Raw genomic sequence first — 27,338 nt, 5'->3', positions numbered from 1 at the left:
TGATGAAGAAATAAAATCAGTGTGGTTGCTGGGGTAGAGAATTATCAGCCATGACAACATTTGTTTTTTTTTCAGTTATTAGGCCTGATTTATTAAAGCTCCCCAATTCTGGGGAGGATGCAATTTCATCAATGAAGCTGGGTGATCCTGGAATAGATTTATTCAAATAGTTTGCTATTTGCTAGAAAATGTTTTGAATCCTGGACAAGATCCATTCCAGGTTTGCTGGATCACCCAGGTTCACTGATAAAATTTTATCCTTTTAAGCTTAAATAGATTTTACCTTTTAGTTATTAAAGCTAATTAAAAATAGTTATTAGCTTGCAAAATGAAATTCTAAATTCATTTGTTATCTTTTCATTTTCAGCACAGCACATTCCAAGCTATGGTGTAAGAAACTGGGGTATGTTTTATTCATCTTTTACAACCAATACTCCACTGTAAAACATTTACTAGTGTCACTACTTAAAAAAAATCCAATCAATACATCATTCATAAATGTTGGATTAGTTCAATAAATAACTACCCACATTATGGATAACAAGTTCACGCTACAGCGGGGTTTATCTAGTAAATGCATACTATAAACTGTTTATTGACATACATTGACATATAATGCTATAAGGCAGGAGTGTCAAACTCAAATACACAGAGGGACAAATTTAAAAACTTAGACCAAGTCTAGGGCCAAACTTGAAATGTATTGAAAAAATTTAGGAAGTTTACTACTTCATCATAACTAACAAAAACAAACCCTTCCACACACACTTTAGGGCTGAAAAGACTAATTTCTATCTATCTATGCAGGCTGTGTGTTGTTCATCATTTCACATCACAAGTTTGTCTGACACTAAATATTACACCATGCAGTCTCTAATGGATTGAAACAAACACAATGCCCCTGGTAGTCAGGCACCATGTGATCATTGCCTAGGCTTTTTGTCACATGATGAGTGCACAGGAATAATGTCTATGTATTGCATGTATTGAAAATGATGATGTGAGGTGGTAACGCAGGTGGGCCAAATTTGGTTTATTTTCGGAATTCTTTTGGGGGCCAAAAAAAGGACCTTGAGGGCCAGATTTGGCCTGCGGGCCAGAGTTTGACACCCCTGCTATGACGAATGCTTGTATATTAGCTTATATAGAAAATACAGATAAATGTACTTAAATGCAGCTTATAGCAATAAAAAATTATGTTCTAAAAATTATATTTGATTGGCTTGTACAGAAAATACAGATAAATATACTTATATATTGGTTATATATATAGGTTTAAAAAAAAAAGTCTGTTCATTTTGCTGGAAATTGGTGTAAAATATGTATTATCTTATTTACAGTTGACTCTGACCCTCATTTTGTCATAACTGATCCACGCAAGAATGATGCCTTGTGCTTTAACATACAAGAGGAGCCAGGTGTACTTCTGAATCTTATTGCAGACGGGAAGCAAGGTATTATATAATATCTGTAGATCATTGGTATAATTTCAAAATCAGATTCTCTGATAACAAAACTTTTAGTTGAACCTGCGGCCAGGAGAGGGTTGTAAGTTTGATAAGAGCTCCTGAAAGATATTTGCAGCTGCAGGGAGGAAAAATTCATTTTTTAATTCACAAGAGAAATCTTTCTTTCAGCAGCTCAGCTCACCCACTCCTAGCAATAACTTGGCAGACTTTCTGCCTTGTAATTTAAATACAGAACACCCGATCTGAGCTAAATCAGGAAGCCAGAAGGCTTATTATCCAAACATGTCAATATTCTTTTCTGCAGTGTATACATTATGTCCCATCTACTACGGAATGCCTTTGGCCATAACTGTCACAGTTGCCGATGTGTTTATATCAGTTCTAAATTGAACTTTGAAGCCCTCAGACACAGATCTTGCAGGCTTCCTTCTTTCCAGATGACCAGTCCCACAAAGTCATTCCTCTTAGCCAGACATTCGCACCATCCCCTTCCCCATACAAAAATCATTATCGTCATAGTCTATACAGCATTTGTGTATCACACATGATTATGTTGAGGGTGTATCCACATTCTAAAGCTGGAGCAAAAGTATTTTACCAGGAACATCCATATTATACCAGTATGAATGGATCCAAGGCTGGGTACAAACATGTAATAATTGTCGCTGGAAAGGATCCTTCACAATTCTTTCCAGTGACTAAGGACTGCACAATGCATGAATGTGTGCTGTACATACAGCATTGTTCTGCTCTATGGAGAGGGGAGGGGGAGATTGACGGAGCAGCACTCCGCTGTGCTCTTTCCCCATCACTTCCATTATGATCGTTCCTCGTCCGTGGATCCACCATGAACGATGAACGGCAAGTGCTGTACACACACCAGATTCTCGTCTAGTATCAGCCCCGAGCCGATATCATACGAGAACCATTGCACATGTGTACATAGCCTTAGTGGAATTGCCAGTAACACTTAGCTACTCCTGTAATAATAGATTTCTAACATACATATGTGCTTATACTAGGGACCTCTGTTTTTCAGGTATTGCTGTGAATGGAGAACTTATTGGTGATAAGACAACAAATGCCACTTTAAAATCAACGGAAACCTATTTTGGAAAACTGGGTATTGTAAACAAGAAGATAAACTTGAGAATTGAAGTGACCACAGATGCAATCACTGTCATGGATGGTGATAACCAGACAACATTCTCATGGCTTGACACAGTCACAGTAGACCGAAAGGGGTATGTACCCGACCTAATGTACACTTTAAAGTTTTGTAGCCAAACTTTTTTTCCTGCCAGGTAAAACCTTTTTCAACAGGACAGGAAGTGAGAGTAAATTTATTCACCAATGGCCCAGATAGCAATAAAAGCCTTCCTCATCTATCCATACAAATTTGACTGGACAAACATACTAATAATTACATTTATTACTAACCTGTCTAGTAAGTAATTGTCTTGCTATCACTAACTTGTCACTAGTTAGTTGTGTGCTGCATTTCTTTCCTCTTTTCCCTAATATTTTGGATATTCTAAAGTAAAATAATTACATGTTAGTGTGGCATTCCCAGATGCAAAATCTTTCATTTTGCAATGCTCAATAATTCTGGGTACGATTATTATAAAGGATGTTCTCCTTAATTTAAAGGTGAACACATTCACATTCTTTTATGTGCGCCTTCCCCAAGCATTTTGCTAATGCTCCCTGAGGACATACCAATATTGCAAACATCATGGACATAGCAATTGTAGCACAGTGCTGTAAATCCTTTCCTAGATGTGAAAATTGTATTTAGTTGAGATGGAACAGTCTCTTTGGCAAACTGATCTTCTTTTTTTTATATATATATATATATATATATATATATATATATATATATATATATATAGAGAGAGAGAGAGAGAGAGAGAGAGAGAGACCCTACTGTGTCTATTCACAAACTTTAAATATCAAAGTAGGAATCCTTGGATAAAAAAAGTTATTATTATTTATTAAAAGTTATTTTATTGAGCCTAAGTTTCATTTTTATTGAAATAAAACATTACAAAAAAAAAACTACAACTAGGCAGGTGCTGCAATAAAAACAAATTTGAATTTATGAGCCATTGTCTTGACTTTTTACATTCTGGGAGTTGTCAATGATTTGTCTCTTTTACATATTATATTGGCAGTTATTACTGTAATGCGCCTGGGCACACAAACCACAGCCAACTCCAGGAATCCTTTTATCAAGTTATTATCGTCATAAAACAAGACAAGGGTTATTTACAGATGATAAGTCCGATTAGTGTAGTACAGGAGGGTAAGGCAAAGGGAGGTAAGGAACAATCCGAGGTCAGGGCATGCAGCAGGCAAGAGAGGTCACAAACAATCCAAGGTCAGGACAGGTAGAGTTTAGGCAGAATCAGGTTTCAGACCAGGTCGCTACGGTAATGACAAACTGGATTGACATAAACCAATGCAAGGACCGCACCCAAGCACACTTTATTCACAGAGTTTTATAGCAATGGTGTTCAGGACAGGTTCTCCTTAAATAGCCAGAGTGACCAATGACCTTGCGCAACCTGGCGCCATTTGATTGGAGGGTAAGTGAATATCGGCCGCAGGAAATTCAAACTATGTCCCGCTCCGCGGCGAGGCAGCCGAGTGCCATGCCCCCAGGGGGTACAAGAGGCACGTGTGGTAGCGCGCGCACCGTTTCCCACAGCACCCCTGGGACGTGCACTACTTTGCACCTCCACAGGAGTGCTGAGAACAGGAGTTTCTGTAATCACATCCATAGGAATGCTGGGGATGCCTTCTGGCCGAACAGTAGTTCCGCTAGAACGGATTCCTCTGCCTGCAGAGAGAGACACGCTGCAAGCAAGGCAGCAGCCTCGGCAATGCTGCCTGCTGCAGCAGCGTCTCCCTCGCCGGCTGGGATGCCCAGGGACGGCGCGGGCTCGCAGGACAGGTAAACTCCTTACAGTTACTGCCTGTTTTTCTAATATGCATATGTAAATAAAGATTACGTTTTTTTTATATAGAACCATTTTGTTTGTATCTGTCTGTGAAATCCCACTATTTCTTTTGCAATCTTTATATGGCAATAAAAAACTTTCCTGCCTACAGTTTTTTACCTTGTAAGTTTACCACTGCTTAAAAGTTGAACTCCAGGTTAACTGCTGACAGCAGAAATGAAATACCATACAACATTCATTGCTAGCATTTAAAATAAATTAATCAATTGATATTCTAACTACAGTAGTAACAAGCAGAAATAATTTCTTCCCCTTATATCTGTCTGGAGTCTAACCATAAAGTAAATATTGCAAAGTGGAAAATCTTTAAAATGCAAACTACATTATTTTAATTGCAATTTGCCTTTTGGTTTTTTTTTTGGTTTTTTTGTTTTTTTCAAATCAAATTTTTAATAAAGGTTTCCAGTTTTTTAAACAGTACAATAACAGTAACAATAAAACAGTACAATAAAATAAAATAAAATAATAAAACAGATACAAAAGAAAACATGTTAAACAAAATGTAAGAAAGAAAAGAAAAAAAAGTAACAACCAAAACAGGTTCACAGTCGGAAACATTAAATATCAAATAATTAATTTGAGTTTCACAGTAAAGCAATTTGCTTTTGTATATGTATAAAAATACTTGGTAAACCTGCCATTGCCAGACACTTCCTCCAAAATGGTGACAATGCGAATTCCTTTGCAGCAAAATACTTGAAGCATTTTTACCCTGTGAAAAGCAGCACCATTACAAAAGTAATTGTTTAGGTGGGGTTAGAACTTTTTACCAAACTTTTTTAATTAAACAACTGCAACTGTTTTAGGACTGGATTGGCTTATTAGACATGTCTTCTTATGTTTGCAGGTTTAATTTGGCAATCAGTAATTCAGACAATGTAAAACTGTCGTTTGGAGAAGAGGCAACATTTGTTATTGTTCGGCATGAGGTTTGGAAAGATAATCCTGTACACAGAGATTACTTGGGATTCTACACTATCGATGATCATGCATTTTCCGAGGAAGTTCATGGACTGTTAGGTAAGGGACTGTCTGTTCTGTCCCACTGTCTCCAATTATGTGCCTTGTTCACTAAAGATATGCAAAAAACCACAATGCTATTAAACCTGTTGACCCCTTTCTGAAAATACCATCCAATGGTATAATACTTTTAGAGACACTGGACTGAATTTATTAAATCTCCCCAAGGCTGGAGAAGATACACTTTCACCAGTGAAGCTGGGTGATCCAGCAAACCTGGAATGCTTGCTGGATCACCCAGCTTCACTGATGAACGTGTATCCTCCCCAAATCAGGCCCACTGACCTTAATAAATGAGTATGTAGATTAAAAACTTGTACTCTGATTTGATTTTGTTTTTCTGTTTATTAGTCTGAATATTTTCCCTGTATTTACATGTGATTGTGAAACCCTATTATGGCAATACCTTTGACAATTCACTTAAGTGTGAATAGGCAGGAGGCCACTAAAACGAAGGGGTGGGAGGGTTAAGTCTGTCAAAACTTTCTCTTTGAAGTTAAATCTCGCAGCTACCTATCAAACCAGCTATGCCTAGAAGGTGAACTTTGAAGATCTGAAAAGGTTCCATTCTATAGATTATTAAATAAAGGGCACCTGCTAATCCAGTCTATGGATTATATGAATTCTGTCAAATGTCATGATTGATTTTCTAAAAAAGTTTTAGATTGCTTTCCAGAACTATTTACTCTATTTATTCTATTACTTCTATTTATTTAACTATTTATTCCCAAAGGACAATTTTTTCATGGAGTCGACTATGAAATTTCTGATATTCACAGCACTGCTGACCCTAACAAACCAGATGCCACCATGAAAGTAAAGAATAAGCTGCTAACTGTGACAAGGTAAGGAACTTGGATACATTTTATCACTTAAAACATTTTTTTGTCTTGTTTAGAGCATGGGAAGGTCACTCCTACTGTCAACTTTTTATTGCTGTGTGTGTCTTTGTTGGGCAGTAGGGATGAGCGAGCAAATTTATTAAATTCGGGCTCGCGGCAAATTGGGCCATTCTCGTTTACCAAACATGTAAGCGAGAATGGCCTTTGTAAATTTGGCCGGCGAGACTGAATTTTTGGGACCTGCAAGACCAATCAGGGGAGCGGATTGCTGATTGCTGTTGCAGTCCTGTACTAAGTGTTCCTGGATAGAGTTTCTCTATCCAGGAACACAGTGTGAGTCCCATGGCTGGCTGCTCATGAATGAAAGCAGCGTGAGAAAAATCCTCTGATTTTTCCCACGGCCACACTCATTCATAAACGCAAGTCACATGACTCACTCTGATAGGATGAGTATTGCGGCTTGCCCTCATTTTGACCTGTAGTGCCCGGGGAACGCTCACTGACAGGAGGATTCCCACAGCTGTATTTATGAATGCAGCCACGATAATCCTCCTATAGTGATTTCCAATGGTTTCACAAAATTTGACGAAATTTCGCAGACCCATCGGAACTTTGAGGAAATTTTCGCAGGAATGCCAGAGGCATTCTTGCTCATCCCTATTGGACAGAACAAAACTCACTATTGTTAGCATTAAACAATCTCACTAAATGAAAAAGGGACTAAAAGTAATGGTAATTCCTAAATATTAAGGCTGTCACCAGACAGGGGGTAAGTTTTATTAAGGATACTTATTTCTACGATGACGGTTGATAGGCGGGGCTGAATTTCTCATAAGGCTAACCCAGGACATGGTCTAGGGTGCATGGTAACAGAGGGTGCATTTGTTCAGCTTCCACTTTTTCAGGAACAGGGAGATGTAGGAACCTGAAGAGGTAATAGTAAGAACATGTCCTCCTTGGCTATCACATGAATTGCATTCCTTTGGAAGTATCCTTTGCAGAGTTAATGGGGTTCAGCAGGAGTAGGTTTCAGTGAGGAGACAGCTAGAGGGTTCGGTGCAGTCACGTGTTTAACAGACAGCAACCCGACGGAAAGTCAGAGCGTAGTCAGTATCCAAGCAGAGCATCAGGGCAGGCGACAAACAAAGGTGTCGTCAGTTTCCAAGCAAAAGCTCAGGTAACATTAAGCAGGTACTGGATATGTCTGCCCCAGGGAATGACCCGAATGCTAATAGCTGGTACTAAGTTACAGCAACATCCATCATTACTGCTAAGCCTAAAATAGCCTCTGCCACTTTAGGGAGCTTCTTCTACCTGTACTGGCCCTAATTTATTAAAGTTCCCCAAGGCTGGAGAGGATACACTTTCATCAGTGAAGCTGGGTAATCCAGCAAACCTGGAATGGATTTCCTAAAAGTCATTAGCTATTTGTTAGCAAATGTTTTCAATCAAGGAACAAATCAATTCCAGGTTTGCTGGATCACCCAACTTCACTGATGAAAGTATATTCGCTACAGCCTTGGAGAACTTTAATAAATCAGGGCCATGTGTCAGAGTGTGCACAACTGCCCAGTGACATGTGAGACCAGGGAGTGCAGCTGCATACTGTGTCAGGCAGTGGGAGAAGGAGTGCTGAGCCAGGGAAGTCAGTAGGGCAGACAGGAGCGGGATGCTGCAGGACAGTTTGGTGGGGAGCACCGCAGAAAGCGACAGGTAGTGTGACAACTTGTAATACATATTGCTGTTACTGAAGAACACAAATCACTGTACACCTGATGTCAAACCCCTGAGCAAACTTTTACTGAATAAAAATTACAAACTTACTCTGAGCTTCAAGGAGCGGATTGTAGTGCTTGGATTCCTAGAGAAGCAACAAAGTGTTGCCTGTGCACAGTTTGTTTTACAGGCTCCCTTAATTGATTCTCCTATTATATCTTATCCTTTTGCTGAGTGTCTTTCAGTAATATCACGATCAAGAGTCATAACAGACAGGGGTCATATTCTTCATGGCAAAGCTTTGTAGAAAAGTTGCAATGAACTAGTGCAAAGTACAGTTATACTTTAAGATGTGTCCCTGTTTCTTTATTTTAGATCACTGATCATACCACTAATTGCATGGAAGCAAAGCTATGCTCTGCACTGATCCCTAAAAGCTGTCTGTTACCGACTGTCTTCTTGACTTTATTTAGGGCGATCTACACTAAATATTCTCAAATCCTAAAACCATTTATTAATGGTAGTCAAAACTGTGGTACATACCTAGCATTGCAAGCAAACATTATACATTTCTCTATAACATGTTATAATATAAATATATTCCAGTAGGCTTATAGGCTTAACACTTCTTTTACTTAATTTGCTTTGGTCTCTCCAGCAAAAGCGCATTTAAAAAGTTTTAATTGCATGAGAAAGATTACAAAGTCTATCATAATTGTCCTAATTTCTTGATTCTTTCTTTCTTTTTTGACACAAGTGGAAGGTTTCTATCACTGTCTGGTCCCTATGTCATGAACTGAATAGGAATTTCCCCAACCAGGAATAGCTAGAAAGACCTGACAATGGGTTGTAATTTTCTGGTGGAATTGAATATTAGGTAAATTTTGATCAGGCAATGAACATTCAAATATTGAACAGTCAGAGTTTGCAAAGCAAGCTCCCAGTGGCCACTGTAGCTGCAGGCACTGTGGAGCAATTCATTCTAAAAGTCCACAGCATTACTGAAGCTCATATGTCTCAGTAGTTCTGCTAATGTGGCTTCCCCTTCTATCAGCCTTCCAACATAGCAGTTTCTAATGTGTTTCTCCCTGTAGATGATTATTCATACTTACCCACCCTGCTGCCAGAACAGCTGATCTGCACTGTATTCAGTGTTTGGGCACAAATTTTCTTTCCAACTAAGTTTGTACAAAACAATTGTTAAGCTCTTGGGTATTGATGTAGCTTTCACTGTGTGTGTACTGCATACATCGCGTTAAAACGGACTTCCACAGAAGTTTAGGTGTGCATAGTCTTTGTGGTATTTACAGCAGTTGCAAATTGTCCATATTTTGAAAAAGAAACACAAACACTGCTTTAAATCATTGCTGTGATCATTTTCATTTCAGGGGTATACAAAAGGACTACAGAGATGGTAGCGCAGATAACAATGAGATTCCATGTTGGTTTGTACATTCCAATGCAGAAGGACTTATTGATGGAACCCATACAGATTACATCGTACAAGACATCTTCAGCATTGCTTAAAATTATATGCATTTTAGCTCTTGTTGAATGATCCAGTATTATCCTCTCCTTGGTTCATGGCAAAGGGCTACGTGTATGTAATGGGTAACTTTAATCGTGTACTTTATTAGAACTTTGAACAGTGCCATGTATTTCTCCCTTTCCTGAATTTGTTACTATTTTACCTATACTGTGAGTCATTGATATACTGGTATTAGTGGAGAAATGGCCCCACAATGGTACAGCAAGGTGCACGTGTTTTTTACTGCTATCTAGTGTCACCAGGAGTGGCCCCTACACAGCCTATGGCAGCTACATAAATATGTAGGACATGACACTCGGCTGGCTGAGTGATTACATTTATATTTTAATGCTTTTTGAATAAATATATATTTGTGAAGCCTTTTGTGTTTCTTTGTGTTTCATAAAATTATCACACGTGATTTGAAGCAAAACTTTGGCCTCCAAAAAAAAACGAAGAGATGTTTTAATATTTTTAGTGTACCTACAAATAGAATGATCACCTTACTCTGTAATGACATCAGCCTCCTAACATCTGTACAGCAGCACTAGGACCAAATCATGAACATGCAATGGACAGTGAACTTGCACTCAGGAGGAGAGAGCAGAACTGATGACGTATGACAATTTGTGTCAATCTCAGAATGGGTACTGGGAGTGTGGGTGGAGAGGTAACATCCCTCTTTTCTTAAAATATAAATTGACTGATGTCACCTTTCCGGCTGTGTTGTCTGGTAGCATCCTTTATTTTAGAAGTGGCCGTTCAGAATTACAAATACATTGGTGGAGCTACTGTAATTCCATTTTCTATATAGTAACTGATTTTTTTAAATGCTTGCCTGCATTTTTAAGGAGCCCATTACAAACCTAATTCTCTGAGCTTAAAGTGGAACTAATGTCCCATTTTGAAGTTAAGGGATTCAGACAGGTGGTTATTACAGGCGATGTCCCTTTAGCAATAACACATATTACCCGCCTGATCTTGCTGGAAATTTGCAAAAAAGCTGAGCTGCATAGGCAAGGTGTCAACTTTGCTGGGGAAACCCAACATTCCCTGCTTCCCATGCATATGCCAGAGTTGGATGGTACATCACCCAATCCAGATGACCAAAGATCATTTTCTGCTGGGCAGAAAAAGAAAGAAAGATGGCAGCACCCTTCCATCTTCTGGGTATGGAAAATAGGTGACTCTCTTCCCATCCTCCCTTGGGACAGTGCTTGTGCTTTGTGTGAAGGGTGCCCAGGGTAACATGGGAGCAGGGAGAAAGTCCTCATCCCTGTGTGGGCTCCAAGACAAGATTTCCAAAAATGTAATAATAGAGATATATTTATCTCTATTATTATCTAAACTTATTTTAAGTTTAAATACAAAGGGTTATTTCAGAGTTCTTTAACAGAGAAATTATTAGGTGGCAAACAGTAGCAAGAAATGGTAAGGTGACAATTATTCTCATAACAAATAAAGCCATACTGATCAGATTTTGAAAACAGTTTATTAACACAGAAGTCACATAAACAAAATGACTCAATAAATTATCACAATTAGTGCCTTGTCAGTTAGTGTATTTTGTAAATCAGGAACACTCTCGGCTTTTGCTGGTGATACTATGTGGACACAATTATACTCTATATAAAGGGGGTTCAATTTCATGTACAGAAGCTGATTCAAACTGACTAGTCTAGCTTTCTAGGAAACATTTTGAAATATGTTAAGATTATAAAGAAAAAGGCAACTGACCCTGTAGAGATATGATACCGTAGCCGCCTGTGTGATTTGGCTCTAATATACATATACTACAAAAGAGGTGGTTGATGCAGGTACACACTGCCCTTTCCTAATCATAAAGTTTCATAGAATTTTGTTAGGGTAATGGTATAGGATCACTCTATACAAATTGTTTAATATTTCTAAACAATGAAGGCTTGGGGTGCTGTGGCAGCCATCATTCTTAAGAATTAAGGAGTGAGCAACTGTCAAGGGAGGGTGCATAGTTTTCAGGTCTAACTTAAGTGCAACCAGTGTCTTTTGAGGCAGGCAGGTGGCAAGCAAATGTATTTTACTTTATGGAAATGAATACTAAAATCAGAAGGATGGGCAAAACAATGAAGCATCAATACTAAAACTGCAGGCTTAGAAAGTTCATCTGCTAGTACTGTCATGATAAACGACAAACCACATGGACAAACTATTGGACCCTTCTTACTGGAACAACCAAGTACAGCACTTATCCTTCTGGTTTCCCTTCTTCATAGTATAATTGCACGAACTAAAGCACAAGTGTTTTAATCTATTCCCAGCAGTTGCTGATTCAAACCCAATTTAAAATGTTATCAAGGTGAGTTAAGCTATCAATAAGTGTTACAGATTTTTCAAGTAAACACACAGGGTTATGGGGCATGGGCTATAATTCATTAAAAGCAAAGTGCTTCAGTGTATGTCAGGCTCAGTTTATCTTCAGAAATAAATACACAGTATTTTAAACATAGTTACATTTTTTAAAACAAAAATGTAGTGTGTTCATTATTGCCAAGGGTAGTTTGTTACATGGCAAACTATGGATTTATTTATCTCGGTTTATATGCGAGGTTCACGTGTCTCTGCTGAAGCGCTATCAATAAGGCCAAGGTTGTGAAGGTTGAGAATGGAATCGGCAATTATCCGTGCTGTTCTCTTTTGGTATCCACCAGAGGTGACCATCAGGATAGGAATAGAACGACTTCTGGCAATGCTGAACACAATCTCATCCCTTTTTATAATGCCCTAAATAAAAAGAATATTTCCTAAGCAATAGCTATGTATCAGGTAAGAGAATCAGAAGGTTTTACTTAATGTTTTCATTGAAATATCTTGTACTAAGAGTTTGAGCTGTAACAATAATATGAAAAGAATATTTGTATAATTTGTGTTTCAATTTGGTAAGAGTAAGGAAGGAGCTAACCCTCATTTGGGTTTTCAGAATAGGGCTCCCTTTTTGACTGTCCTCATACTAGACATTTAGCAAAGGCAGTTCTTTGCAAGACAGCATACCCATTGCAGCCCATAGCACCTACCCTTGTTCTATTCCAGCAATTGAGTTTCCTTTAAAATTTTAAATATTCAATGTATGTATATATGTGCTTCCTTGCTCTGTACAGTAGAGAATATTGTTGTTACACTCTCCTTGTGTATTGATGTAGGGGGACAGAGGATAGAATCCTGCTCAGGGAAGAACATTGTTAATTATAGCACTGTGCAGGGAGGGCATGTCTTATCGCTGGAGATCAGAACCCCTGTGCTCTGTGTTAATGCAAAGGTTCCGTTCTACAGCTGGCTACCAGTAAAGTGACGCTTAATATGGGGCTGCAGCAAAAATAAATCATATCCCTATGCCTTAATGAAGCTTCCAATGTTAAATCTGTACTATAGTCATAGTCTAATTGTGCCTATCTTAGTCTAGAGGCCAGGTCTAGATCCAAAACTGGGTCCCTAGTGCTGCAAGGTGAGAGTGCTAGCCACTGAGACAGTTAGTCTTTATTAGTCTACAATAGAAACATAATATGTGTGTACTTAAAATAAAAAGTTTTACAACTTACTTGAGGGGAAATGGAAAGACCTCCAAGTGGATCTCCATCCAGTATATCAGTCCCTGCATTGTAGACTATTACATCTGGTGTCACCTCATTGAGAGCTCCTTTCACATGTGTTTCCACTTTTTCAAGGTATTCCTTGTCCTCTGTGCCCCAGTCTAATTCAATCTTTCTCTTTATTGCTTCTGCAATAAAATCGATTCATATTTTAACAGACAGAATTTTTTTAAAGGTCTTGAAAATGGGTGTTAGAGAAACACCCATGTGTAAAATAATAACCACAATCTCATTATTATAAATGCATTTATAAGCACAGGTTTGCTTAAAATGTCTTTAAAGTTTTTTTGCTTGTCACATTTAAAAGTGGCCTTAATGTTTTTAAGCATAACTGTATGTATGGACCTAGCCTTCCGGGTAATAAATGTAATCTATATTAGTAACCTTTTGTCTACACTGTAACACTCTCAAATTTCAAAAAACAAATGTTATACTCCTACTTCTTCCTCTTCCCTTCTTCCTCTTATTTCCAAAAAAAGGTCACTGGGGCAGATTTAGTTTGCCCATTAAAGATTTGTTTGGACAAAATGGAAGAAGCATGATGAGAAAGAGTGACAGCACAATTGAAACCCAGGTAAAGACTACATTGGAAAAAAGCTATATGGATTTAATGTAAATAACTCAAAACTCATGGTGGATAAACATAGATAAATGAATTCACACGGAACATTCAGAAGAATGACAATTGAAAATATTTGACCAATAGCTGAGGAATAATTCCAAATACTGCTTCACGTACTACAAGCATCAGATGTTCCTGTTCTTTTCCCTGAAGAAGCGTAATTAGTCTGTGAAACATGTCGATATCCACAGGAGCACCCATCTTCAGGATGACCCTAACAGGAACATGTATGGTGTTTGGTTTGCACATTTTTAAATTAGGTTTTAATTGTTAGTGATAATATTGGTATTTAATAAAACATAATATTTTATAATTAGCAAATATTTGTGAACGTAAATGCATTTGGCCTCTAAAGTCCCAATTGTAAATGAAATAATTTTTGATTTTGATGTATATCCACATTTAGTTTGCACCTGACAGTGTCTGCGTCGCTCTGGCATCATCCACATAGAGTCAAAGACACCATAGAGTTAGAAGTGTGGGACCTGCTAAATTTTTTCACTCATCTCAAGTAAGTAACCACAAAAAAACAATATTGTTAGATGACTGAAAGAAAGGCAATATTCCTTTCACAATGTAACAGAACACTCCTTTTACTGAACATTATTGTAACTTACCATTACTTCCACATTAAGCACCAGTGTAAGGGAAGAATGTTATTCTGAGCAGCAATGTAAGGAGGCATTTTGCAGTGATCACCAGTGTAAAGGGGCACTTCGCCACTGCCTGACTGATCACCAATGTACAATTTCACTGTCTGCATATATTTTCTGGCTATTACAGGTAGTCCCCGGGTTACATACGAGATAGGGACTATAGGTTTGTTCTTAAGTTGAATTTGTATGTAAGTCGGAACCGGTACTTTATTTTAATAAATGCAATTAGGACAGATGTTTGTTTCAACATATTATTGGACAGTGTGTTGTCAGTTACTGTATAAAATCCTCACTGTGAGCTAATCACAAACAAAGCAAAAAAAAAGTCTAGACAATCATTAGCTTCTGGAGCAAGCTGTGCTTTGATATGAGAAAAGAAAACAACTGCAGAGTTCTTTGATATGAAAAAAGAAAACAACTGCAGAGTTTGTCCTGGTCATTAAAGAGTTACAAGAGGTTACAGAAGAGCTCCGTCTCAGCTGTGTTTAGCAAAAGATTTCTTCTGCAAGTCATGCAAACCGCCCCCTCCAAGCCTCCATTCTGCACACGAGGGAGCAGGGAAGCCCTGTTTGTATCTAGGAGTCGTCCGTATGTCGGATGTCCTTAACCCGGGGACCTGTATTAATATATTTTTTATTTCACTAATATTAAAACATAAATTTTTTTTTAGAGAAGGGGGTGTCAAAAAATATATAGCTTTTGTTAAATATGCTAGGTATGTGCTAGTGTTCTGTAAACTGCAGATAACCTCAGACATTAGGAATGTACAGAATGATGCATAGTAACTGCAGCACATATAGTAAAATATACTAATCACATATTTTGTATGTAATAGTTTATTTTCATTTTCATTTGAATAGAGGCATCACTTACTTTTAGCCATAGTGTCCCCGGGGTAAATATGACGATTGTACACATCCATAATGTAGACCCTTTTATCATCTATGAAATCTCTTTCATGTCCATTACCCTAGTGTCAACAATCACAAAATATGTTTTTATAACTATAGTGGATGAAGAAACACATAAAACATCTATGCATATGTTACAAGTATAATAATTCTATAGTGAATTCTAAACCCCATTTATAAGGTAAAAAGACTAGTTTTAACTTTAAAATTCATGTAGGAATCAGCATCATAACTTTAAACAAAAGATTCACTGAGACATTGGCCCTGATTTAATGGAGAGGATACACTTTCATCAGTGAAGCTGGGTAATCCAGCAAACCTAAAATGGATTTGATTTGCTAGCAAATGTTTTGAATCCTGGACCAGATTCATTCTAGGTATGCTGGATCACCCAGCTTCACTGCTAAAAGTGTATCTTATCCAGCCTTTATTAAATCAGAGCCATTATTTCTGCCACAGTTTGCAACCATGCTAGTCTGGCTTCATACTCCTGGGTACATTACATTCCTGGGCAACAACATATTCCAGTGTTTATTTTTCCAGCATTTTTTTCATTTAGCTCTGATGAAGGGGTATCCACGTGTGACCCTAAAATGCAGGTATGTATCGGAGTAGGAAAATACATTTTTGTGTATACTTTTACAAGATTTATTTAAAGTGTGTCTTGATGACACAACAGAGTATAAAAATGATTTGGACTAAAAAAATAATATAAAAATAATATTTATAGATAAATGTACAGTTATCCTTTTTTCTATAGACACCCTGACATAAACCAACCCGCTCTCTCTCTCTCCCCACAATTAGATACTCTGATATCACTAATCCTAGCCCGGAATCTTTTAGTACTGGCTGTTTGTGAAGGGTGTGTGTGCAAGCACAACTGGAGGCCTTGCTAACAGAAATGTAACTATGGATGTTATTTATCAATGTTTTCACCCATAAAAAGTTCCTCATGTAAAAACATTGATAAATGTGTGGGAAATTCTATCCCCTCAATCAAATTTTACTTCATGAACATTTCGAAGCTTTTAAAATATCTGTGTACAAATCTTTTTATACACATAACATTTTAAAATGTAGTGTTTCATGTCTAGCCTGTTTAATGATAATACTATATTAACCTGCTAGATTAAGATTCTAAAACTTTAGAAAAAGTTTAGTACCTGATGAGCATCCAAGTCTATAATTGTTGCCTTGGTTATTCCTTCAACACGTTCAAATAGGAACTAAAAAACAAATATGGCTAGGATGTTACAAAACATTTACCATATTAACATGATAATCTTTTGACAGAAATATGGGTTTAAATCAGGGAGGTCCTAACTTTTTGCAAACAGGAACAGATTTGGTGAGATAAAAATGTGTGGGGGCCGACCATTCAGCACATACTCTGGGCCAGTGTGGGCGTGGTCTGCGCAGGTCCCACACAGCACACGCCCACCAGGGTGACGCGAGGGATTCCCTGTGCACAGAGTCTGGTGTCATGTCAGGTGTGCAGAGTACGTTCTTGGAATCAGAGTGGGCATGGTTCGTATGGGTCCCACACAGCACACGCCCACTATAATGACGTAGGGGATTCCCTGTGCACACATGGGGACTCCTGTCCTGCCAATTATGCCCGCCAAATAGCAGGACAATAATTGCAAGGTGGTTTATCAACTCTAATGAAATATAAAATAGCTTTTTTTGTACATGTGTATTTTATACTGTGGTGAACAGTGCTGGCAGACTGCATAATATTGATTTTATGACAGAGGCTGTGGGCCAGTGGAAGTCTGAACACGGGCCTCAATTGGCCCCGGGCCGGACATCGGACGTGCCTGGTTTAAATGCACATATTGCATGTATTTATATTAGGCTCCCCAATTCCATAAGAATGAAAAACCAATGACATTTTAAACAGATCTCAATGATCAAAATTCTGCACTACCAGCAAAGCCCCCATCCCATTTCCAGAATCTAATAAATACTTTATTAAATAATTTTTGTCTGTAACCTAAAATAAAAGTAGTACATGACCTGCCAGGTGCTGAGAGGGCTGCAACTACATACGACCTGTTAACTCCTGCACAGGAAACCTAATCATATATTATCTTAGAAAGAGATTTGATTTTATATTTATATATATATATATATATTTATTACAGACCCTGTTGTATTAATCCTTGTAGTCCTTTTGTAAATATATATATATATATATGTCTAAATTGTAAGAATTAGTTCATCCTGAATACCCAAGCGAACACACTGGATTTATTATAGGCAGTCTTGGCAGCATTGTGGAATCCTTAGGATTTTCAGTCGTTACACTCAACACTTGTTGAGTTTAGGTCCGCTTTAAAGGCTTTACCTGGACAGGTAGACCCAAATGTCCTAATTTTTTTTTCAGTCCATTAAATAACTATGTGTGCTTTCTTGCTTTATGTGCCCCTTTTAAATCTGACTACTTCCTGTCTTTGTGACATCCAAAATAAATTTACCTAATTTGAAGTCAAAATAAATCTGAAGTTCCAACATGTCTCTACTGCCCAAACAGAAAATCACATTTTTTAGAGTTGATCTTTAAGGTGATATAGGTTTCTGCCTCAAACACATGACTGCATAAATCATTTGCTTTATTAAGCAACTGGTTTGGGATCAAACTTCTTTTATATATCTTACTGTTACAGCTTTTTTAGAATAAGGAATGTATTTCTAATATACCTTGATAGCAAGTGTTATATCAGCATATGCACAAAATCCTCCACCTTTATCGCCAGAACAGTGATGAAAGCCACCACCTTATAACAAAAAAACAAAACAAAACAAACAAAACATTGCATAAGTCTTACATCAGGCATTATTTATACAGAGGGCAATGGGTATTTTTGGAAAAACAGAATCTACAATATAGCATACCCAATAAAGGATGGGGGAGAGGATATTATGAAATGTCTTGTATTTTTTTAAACTTTCATTTTTATTATTTTTAAGTAGTGACAAAGCTATCACTGAATAAACAGACCCATAGTAAAATGTAAAAATTATTATAATCCATAACTGGGAAATTGGTTTCAGAGCCCAGGTGGTTAGACTCACCTGGTTGTGGAGGCCACCAGAAACGTCCCAAACCCTACTGTTACTGTCTGATGACAAAGCACCAAAAATCTGTGTAGTGTCTATCCCAGGGGTGGGCAAAATTTTTCAGTGAGGGGCCACAATCTGATATAAAATTTGACAGAGGGGCCATGCTGATGGGAAAGTGGGAGGGTTATGCCATCATGATGTCACTGGATGTGACGTCATGATGGCATAATCCCGCCCACTCTCCCATCGCAGATCTGAGCCTGCGATGGGAGAGTGGTCGGGTTGTGTGCAGGGACACGGCCCTCCCACCTCCACGAGCTGGGATACAAATGGAGGACATGTTCCGTGGCTCTGGCAAGTGCACCCCCCCAGCGGGGTCCTTCTCCTGACCCTGCTCGGGGTGGCACCGGTCAGAGCTGCGGACCATCCAAGGGGCTACAACCTTAGAAACAACCTTATTGGGCCATATATGGCCCGCGAGCCGTAGTTTGCCCATGCCTGGTCTATCTCTCTGCTGCACCCTACATTCACATATTGAAATTGACCTACCATTATGTACATCCTCACACTTTGCCCAAATTTAAACCATGCCAGCAAAGTTTTGGATGCTGCTGTAGGTACCTCTAGGAGTCCTGCAATGTTCTACCCTCCTCAGTTCAAATACAATTCAATTTGGCTTTTGTTTTCTATAGAATGTATACTCAAATACACAAATTCTGTTAAAAATAGAAATCAGTGATGAATTAGGGTAATAGCATTTAAAGTCAATGTAGTATATCTTGCACAAGAAATGTTCCAAGTAAGCAACTTTGTGGGAAAGCTTCATGATGTCACCCTTTACACTGTGCAAATACTGTATTATGATACACTAGATAACAAGTGCGTGGTGTTAAAAAGTGAGAAAGAAAGCAGGCCTAAGCAGAAATGGGCGATAGGCCTCATGACAGGGGAAGGGGAGAAGGCTGAAGGGCTGGGGGGTGAAAAGTTCATGTAAGTATTAAAAAAAAAAAAAAAGTGGAATAAAACAGAGAGACAGATGGCAGGGGCCGAGGGCTTCGTGGCAGGTGTTAGGAGGGGGAGAGTTGCAGGGGTGAAAAGTTCAAATGTATATGGGTGGGAGTTATTAAAAAATAAGAAAGTGCGGGAGAATGTGAGGTGTAGATTGGAGGGAGTAATTGGTCAAGCAGCGAAAGGCTTCTTACACTGTACCCATGTCAAGACTAATGACCTCCAACCTAAATACCATGGACATAATATAGATACATTTATAGATTACATTTATTACATTTTAAAAAGTAGCAGTGATATCATAGTGCTGCACATAACATGTGCAGGGACCAGAGCTGTGGTAGGGACCCAGCGAGCGAGCTCACTTCAGACTGCCTGTAGATAGCTACAGGACGGGGGCAGATACAAGAAAGGTCTCTTTGCAAAAGGAGAGCAAAAAGAATGTACTAAATAAACACAAAAATGTATGTCCCAATATAGAAATCCTTCAATGACAATGTATGTTCACAAAAATGTGAATCAAAACTAACATTTTGATTAAACTACAAAAAGTCATCTAGAATTGCACGAATGAACAAATGAAGTGGTTTCTGTATACAGCGTCAGAACGGGAAATATGGGCATTCTCATAAATGAAGCTGTTTCACTCTAGACTGGTCATTCCATGATTTTGCCGGGTACAGTAGTGGCAGCAGGGAATGAGGTTCAGGGTGTACAAGGTACACAAGTGGTATTTAGACTTTTTTAGGACATATTGTATGCCCAAAGTCCCCAAGTGGCTAGAGATAACTACTAATAGGGTCTAATGTATCAATGTTTCAGTGCAAAGAACTTGAGCCACCAATCAAGCCAAAAACTTTAAGAGTCCATTTACATTCTCAAACTGAAAATAAGGTAAATTAAATACCACACAATACATTAATGTATTATACTTACCAACATTAATTGCCCATCCTCTGTCAATGGCCAGTTTTCCAGCCTAAAAGAAAAATGTAGGATTAAATGTTAGACTGTATGCTGGACTAAAATATAAATACAGTTAAATATTTAGTTTAATATTTTATAATATATTATATAATATTTGTTAGGTTAAAAAAACACAACAGTTAGATTATATCAAATTTATTTAGCAAAAAAGACAATTCCAGTGATGAACTAGCAAAATCAACTTGTGGGCTTTAAAACAAGGCATTTCTAACACATTCCCACACTGCAGACCCAAACAGGTAACACTCCTTTATCGTGGTTCAGATTTACAATCTTCTAAACTTCTCTCTACAATCTTGTTTATAACACAGTAAACTGGCAACCATAACATAGTGAAAAAATGTGCTCTGTAGTAGGTAGGTGACTAAAGGTGCGTACACACTTCCAATTTTTATCGTTCAAAACGAACGACGAACGATCGATTGGGCAAAAATCGTTCGTAAAAAAAGTAACCAACGACGCCGACGAAAAGCAACTGGTTTGGGATCAAACTTCTTTTATATATCTTACTGTTACAGCTTTTTTAGAATAAGGAATGTATTTCTAATATACCTTGATAGCAAGGGTTATATCTGCATATGCACAAAATCCTCCACCTTTATCGCCAGAACAGTGATGAAAGCCACCACCTTATAACAAAAAAACAAAAAACAAAACATTGGATAAGTCTTACATCAGGCATTATTTATACAGAGGGCAATGGGTATTTTTTGGAAAACAGAATCTACAATATAGCATACCCAATAAAGGATGGGGGAGAGGATATTATGAAATGTCTTGTAGTTTTTTAAACTTACGTTTTTATTATTTTTAAGTAGTGACAAAGCTATCACTGAATAAACAGACCCATAGTAAAATGTAAAAATTATTATAATCCATAATTGGGAAACTGGTTTCAGAGCCAAGGTGGTTAGACTCACCTGGTTGTGGAGGCCTCCAGAAAAGTCCCAAACCCTACTATTACTGTCTGATAACAAAGCACCAAAAATCTGTGTAGTGTCTATCCCAGGGGTGGGCAAACTTTTTCAGCCAGGGGCCACAACCTGGTATAAAATTTGACAGAGGGGCCATGCTGATGGGAGAGTGGGCGGGGTTATGCCATCATGAAGCCACTGCTGGGGGTCCATTTACATTCTCAAACTTTTGAAAATAAGGTAAATTAAATACCACATTACATTAATGTATTATACTTGCCAACATTAATTGCCCATCCTCTGTCAATCGCCAGTTTTCCAGCCTAAAAGAAAAATGAAGGATTAAATGTTAGACTGTATGCTGGACTAAAATATAAATACAGTTAAATATTTAGTCAGGTTAACAAAACACAACAGTTAGATTAAATCAATTCATTTAGCAAAAAAGACAATTCCAGTGATGAACTATGAAAATCAACTTGTGGGCTTTAAAACAAGGCATTTCTAACACCTTCCCACACTGCAGACCCAAACAGGTAGCACTCCTTTATTGTGGTTCAGCTTTACAATCTTCTAATCTTCTCTCTACAATCCTGTTTATAACATAGTAAACTGGCAATCATAGCATAGTGAAAAAATGTGCTCTGTAGTAGGTAGGTGACTTACAAAGCAATAAAGCAGAAACAAGGAATTAGCTGTAGATCTTCCTCTCTGTACAAACTAACGTATTTTTGTAAATTACAAGACTTATAAAGTTGGATAACTTGTAGCAAGTAAAACAGTGAGCATATATATATTAACTTTGTATAGACTGGAAACTTTAATTCAAAGAAAAACATAGATTAGTCCTTTTTACAGATAACCTATATCTTGCAGAAATGCAATGTATATTGTCTTCAGTAATATAAACGTAATTTAAAAAACAAAATAGGACCATGCTAATATATAGTATATATTAGCATATAATATATGCTAATTATTATATATAATATATATAAGTTGGCTGATCTTTAAGCAGAACTGAACTCACTGATTTAAATATTGTTTTCTGCAGTTATTTATTGAACAGTCTACTAACACATGCTCAAACCACATTCAAATCGTGATTGATGCACATTTGCAAGTATTCAAATGGCTGCTTTCAGTTAATGCAGATCAACAGAAACTACAGATCTAAATAGAGGCTAAAACTGATCATCCATGGCAGGTAGGTGTATAGTAGTATTTTTAGGGTTTAACATTACAACATAGATTTAAATGAGAATAGTCCAAATGCTTTTAAACATACCAAAAAAATTTGACTAGGAAGACAATGAGGTCAGTTTATCATCCACACAGCCACACTTGGAGTCACACCCAAGGTTCAAGAATTGTGCAATTTAATTTATTTTAAAATGTGCAATATAAATATAAACCCATAATGGGCCAGATTTGTTTAGGTTCCCCAAGTCTGCAGAAGACTATGGCTATCATGGGTGAACCAGAAAACTTAGAATGGATTTCTTAAAAATCAGTTGCTATTATTTGACACGTTTTCAGTCCTGGAGAAGATCCATCACAAGTTTGTTAAATCACCTAGGTTCTCCCATGATAGCCTATCTTCTCCAGGCTTGGAGAGCTTAACTTAACATAGGGGTAACATAATATAATGCTTATTTTACTATAGGTAAAAGTAAACACTCCAACATGGCTACAAGATGGTGTATATAAGTGTACTTCTTTTTGTTTTTCAGGATCTAGTTGTGAAGCCTCTATATAGTAACATAGATCGCTTCCTGCCTGTGGAACAGTAGTACAGAATTGTTGTATCTGATGTTTACATTGCAATATCATACCAGGTATCACACTGAAATCTGCACATTAAGGCGGTGTTCTGTAAAAATTCTGCTTTTCTAAATTCAGCTAAGTATTTGCTTCAATATTGGCAGAAAGCGAGCCAAAAAAATGTTTGCTACTAAAAACATCTCAGGTCTTCATCCATCCACTTTTAAGTATTTTATTCTGAATGTACATACCATTATTGTTCCACCTGTCTGAGTCCTCAATGGTTTCAAAACTCTTCTTTGAACTAGAAAGTTGGGGAGGAGGACGAGAGGTGGGATCTCTGTTATTGTGGCAACCACAAATGACCACTGAAGTAAAAGAAATGTACATACTTCATTATGATACATTTATTATATATAATAATATATAGAAACAAACCATGTTAATATTGCAAAAAAACACTTTTTTTCTACTACAACTGGTCACATGATCAATATTCAGCACTGTATCTACAAGATGTAGGGGTGAAGCCACAGACTGCTTATGGTAATGATCAGTTTCTGCTAATGTCACACATAGGCCCTGATTTATTAAAGTTCCCCAAGGATGGAGCGAATATGCTTTCATCAGTGAAGCTGTGTGATCCAGCAAACCTGGAATGGATTTGGTCCAGGATCGAAAACATTTGCTAACAAATAGCTAATGACTTTTAGGATATCCATTCCAGGTTTGCTGGATTACCCAGCTTCACAGATGAAAGTGTATTGTCTCCAGTCTTGGGGAACTTTAATAAATCAGGGCCATAGAGTGAGATCATTTACTTTGCAGATACAGCTGTTCCGATTGTACATGGTACTGCACTGACTGACAATCATACCAAGTTTGACAGGAAAGAAAAGGTAAGGTAAAAAAAGTAGAAGCCTGTCAGGATCACTCGGTATTTGTACTATTTTGGCATGCACATAATATGAAGAAGGAAGAAGTTAACATAGACTTTAGAAATGATTGCAGTAAAGCTGTGTTAGGTGTTGAATACAACTAAAGCTACGTACACATGTCCAATGGTTCTCGCCCGATAATCGGCCCAGGGCCGATATCGGATAAGAATCTGACTGAACGACTGTCAGAACGACCGTCCTGGCAGATGCACGGGCGGTGGACGACCAACGATCCTAATGCAAGGGAAGGGGGAGAGCGCACAGCGGGGTGCTGCTCCATCGTTCTCCCCCACCCCTTTTCATAGAGTAGCGCGGGGCTGTATGTACAGCACTCGTTCATACATCGTGCAGTCCTTAGTCATCGGAAAGGATTGTGAAAGATCCTTTCCAACGACAATAATTGCACGTGTGTACCCAGGTTTGAACTGATGAAACTAAACACGGAAATGAAGATTAAATGTATTGACAAATATTTTTGGTAATGTCAATGGGAAAATTGACAATGTTTAAATATGGTAAGATAAACAGAAAGTAAATACCAGTAGTAAAAGAAAAATACGTGGATCGGTGCAAGTACATACAGTTAACTTGGAAACCATAACAGACGTGTATGAAGTCAACACAACCTTTAGTTTGTTTAAGTAGCCTCTAGTATGTACAACAAGTAAGTCTTCTTCTGTTGCCTCCTTAGCAGTCACAATAGTGTCATTTGTAATTAACTTGTCTTCTGTAAAGAAAAAAAAAATGGAGAGTGACTAGCGTAAAAGTAACACTGGATAAAAAAAATTGAATTAAAAAAATTAAAGGCATATCATACAATAAAAAAACAATAAAACCTAAAATAAAACTAATACAAGATCTAAATCCTAAAAATAAAAATAAGCAACCATTTGTTGGTAATCCTGGTATACTACCTGCCCTTGTGCCAAAAGTATTTTAACTGTAAAGTATGTAAAGAAAATAGTATAAAATGTGCTATGAAGATTAGTGACATGTTTTGTGTTTTACATTTAAGCAAACCTGTGAAAATACAAATTAAAAATTACAAAAAACACACAAAAAAATTACAAAAATTACAAATTAAAAAAAAAAAAACACACAACTTGTGAAGATGGCAGCTCTTCCTTCCAGGCTAAATGACCTGAACAAAGATGGGTGCTTTGGTATGTAGCTGTGTTTCTTGGTCCTAATTTTGTCTGCTCATTCACTATTGGTTATTGGAGGTGTTCATCACAGTAATATTCCTATAATAAGACACAGGGAAGCATCTTTGTCACTCTAAAAAACGTACACAAAATGTACATAGAGCAAACTGGGATTTGGATGGAAACATGAGAACACTGAGGGTTGTTAACTGTCATATGAAAACATTTAGCACTGAAAATATAATACAGTATATTAACATTATTATAGTATAATAACTCTATGATCTATTTATAATGGTAAAACATGGCTAGATAAATTATCCTATTTTTTTCCCATTTCACAATTGTATGTGAAAACTGTTGAATGTGCTTGTTTCTGGACAAGCCAAACAATAATAAAGATGCAGCGCATTCTTGTCAAGATTTTTTTTTCAGCTATTGTCACTATGTGTAAATGTTTTAAAACATACACTCAACATAGCCATTCACCAGTCAATAAATGTGGTGTCTGTGACGAACGCCCTCTCAGTCCGCACCCCTGGGCACAGACGTTCCAGCACGCTCATCAACAGCCACACACACCTTCACAGGTAGACTGCCACCATGTTCTTAGATGCACCCTTACCCTTGGCAACCACAGTTATGTTTCTGCTTCGCTCAGTAATCACAATATTTATAGTTGTGTCATCAGGTTAGCAAGTTACACTATTTTTACCTACAGCATTTGGAGATTGTGCTTACACTTTTTATAGTTTTTATTAAGTTAAAAACATACAAAAACAGTGCAGAAATAATCACAAAAAAATAAGCACTAATCGAAAAATAATACCAGAACTATAGCAACAGCATAATATAAGAAGGGAAAGCTGTGAAATAATACAAAGGTAGAGTTGGTTTTCCTGGTCCAGGTTGCCGTGTAAAGTCACTGGGCTCCCTGCAGTGCTCAATGTGTCAGTGCCGTTGTCCTTAGCAACAAGATGGTATATGTGAGAGCTTCCTCCGCTAGACTTAGGCTATGTACACACGGTCAAACATTGGCATTAGAAAGGATCTTTCACGATCTGTTCCAAAGACTAGTGACTGCACAGTGCATGAAGGAGCTCTATACATACACTCATTCTGCTCTATGGAGAGGGGAGGGTGAGAATGACGGCGCAGCACTCCGCTGTGTTCTCTCCCCCTTCAGTTCCATTATGATCGTTTGTCGTCCATGGATCTGCCAGTACGATCGTTTGGACGATGAATGACAAGCGCTGTACACACTGCAGATTCTCGTCCGAAATCAGACCTCAGGGCCGGAGAAACTTTCCTAATGGGCCGTATACAGCCCACAGGCCATAGTTTGCCAATGTCTAGCCTTATCTGAGTCTTGCAGACACAATACCTATACATTCACAGCAGGTGTTGTGACTACAGGGCTCGGGAGGACCCTGGTTGTCAGATAAAGAAATACCTGATAAGGGGAAATTTATGACCCTGGTCTGCTAGAGAGACAATTTCCAGCCAAAGGCATTTTAAAAGAAGACAATTTTCTATTTAAAGGGAAGATCGGGAATAATTATTTTTCACAGTATCAGTGTCTGCAAAAGTTTTTATTGTAAGGGGATTTTTTAGCAAACCACAGAAAATAGGTGTTTTGTGCAAGCATGCAGTATACTTGTCCCTACCTGTAAGCTGAACTGAATACAAAAACAAATGTTACCTTTCTTAGTGTATTCCCTTATGTAATGGGGATGAACAAACACAGACTAGGCCAGTTTCACTCATGGCTTCTGAAAGGGTCTGAGACACTCCATTCTGTCTGTGGGACACTCCATTTTGTTTTCCATTCTAGTTTTAGTTATAAGGGATAGACGTATTCCTTGTTATTGTTCTGCCAAACAAGTGTCCTTGCTGACATCTGCTAAATTCAGATATTGCGCACAATTAAAGAATAACAAGATGTCTTGTACGTGTCTGAAACAATGTAGCAAAGCTGTTTTGTATTAGAACAAAGATACTATTATCTCTCTACTGTGGTAAATGAGCATACACAGTGATATTTTGTTATGCTATAAAAACTAGATGTTTGTAACAATAAAGTTGAAGATTGCTTGATACCAT

General features: G+C 37.7%; 2 protein-coding genes across 6 annotated transcripts in view; one reads left to right on the top strand and one right to left on the bottom strand.

Moving 5' to 3' along the window:
- Window positions 1–9,976, top strand: part of LOC140337484 (inter-alpha-trypsin inhibitor heavy chain H3-like) — a 35,126-nt gene extending 25,150 nt beyond the window's left edge. Inside the window, exons 18-23 of the mRNA XM_072421234.1 lie at window positions 368–403; window positions 1,341–1,454; window positions 2,509–2,713; window positions 5,340–5,512; window positions 6,246–6,357; window positions 9,459–9,976. Of these exons, the coding sequence (XP_072277335.1) occupies window positions 368–403; window positions 1,341–1,454; window positions 2,509–2,713; window positions 5,340–5,512; window positions 6,246–6,357; window positions 9,459–9,597 (779 nt within the window). The 3' untranslated portion in view covers window positions 9,598–9,976. The remainder of the gene's footprint in view (window positions 1–367; window positions 404–1,340; window positions 1,455–2,508; window positions 2,714–5,339; window positions 5,513–6,245; window positions 6,358–9,458) is intronic.
- A 1,095-nt stretch (window positions 9,977–11,071) lies between these two features.
- HDAC11 (histone deacetylase 11) overlaps window positions 11,072–27,338 on the bottom strand; it is a 24,454-nt gene continuing 8,187 nt past the window's right edge. The window contains exons 4-11 of one of the 5 annotated variants that reach the window (XM_072421032.1): window positions 24,630–24,817; window positions 23,404–23,520; window positions 21,669–21,711; window positions 21,027–21,103; window positions 16,577–16,639; window positions 15,373–15,469; window positions 13,171–13,349; window positions 11,072–12,358 (exon numbers count right to left, since the gene is read on the bottom strand). In XM_072421032.1, coding sequence (XP_072277133.1) covers window positions 12,173–12,358; window positions 13,171–13,349; window positions 15,373–15,469; window positions 16,577–16,639; window positions 21,027–21,103; window positions 21,669–21,711; window positions 23,404–23,520; window positions 24,630–24,817 — 950 coding nt within the window. In that variant the 3' untranslated portion in view covers window positions 11,072–12,172. Of the gene's footprint in view, window positions 12,359–13,170; window positions 13,350–15,372; window positions 15,470–16,576; window positions 16,640–18,116; window positions 18,194–20,423; window positions 20,467–21,026; window positions 21,104–21,668; window positions 21,712–23,403; window positions 23,521–24,629; window positions 24,818–27,338 lie in introns of all 5 variants that reach the window. The other 4 variants (XM_072421031.1, XM_072421035.1, XM_072421033.1 and 1 more) reach the window with 4 other exon arrangements.

The sequence above is a fragment of the Pyxicephalus adspersus genome, chromosome 8 (genome assembly GCF_032062135.1).
Source record: "Pyxicephalus adspersus chromosome 8, UCB_Pads_2.0, whole genome shotgun sequence".
In the NCBI taxonomy this organism is placed as follows: domain Eukaryota; kingdom Metazoa; phylum Chordata; class Amphibia; order Anura; family Pyxicephalidae; genus Pyxicephalus; species Pyxicephalus adspersus.
This window is presented reverse-complemented; position numbering and strand designations above follow the sequence as displayed.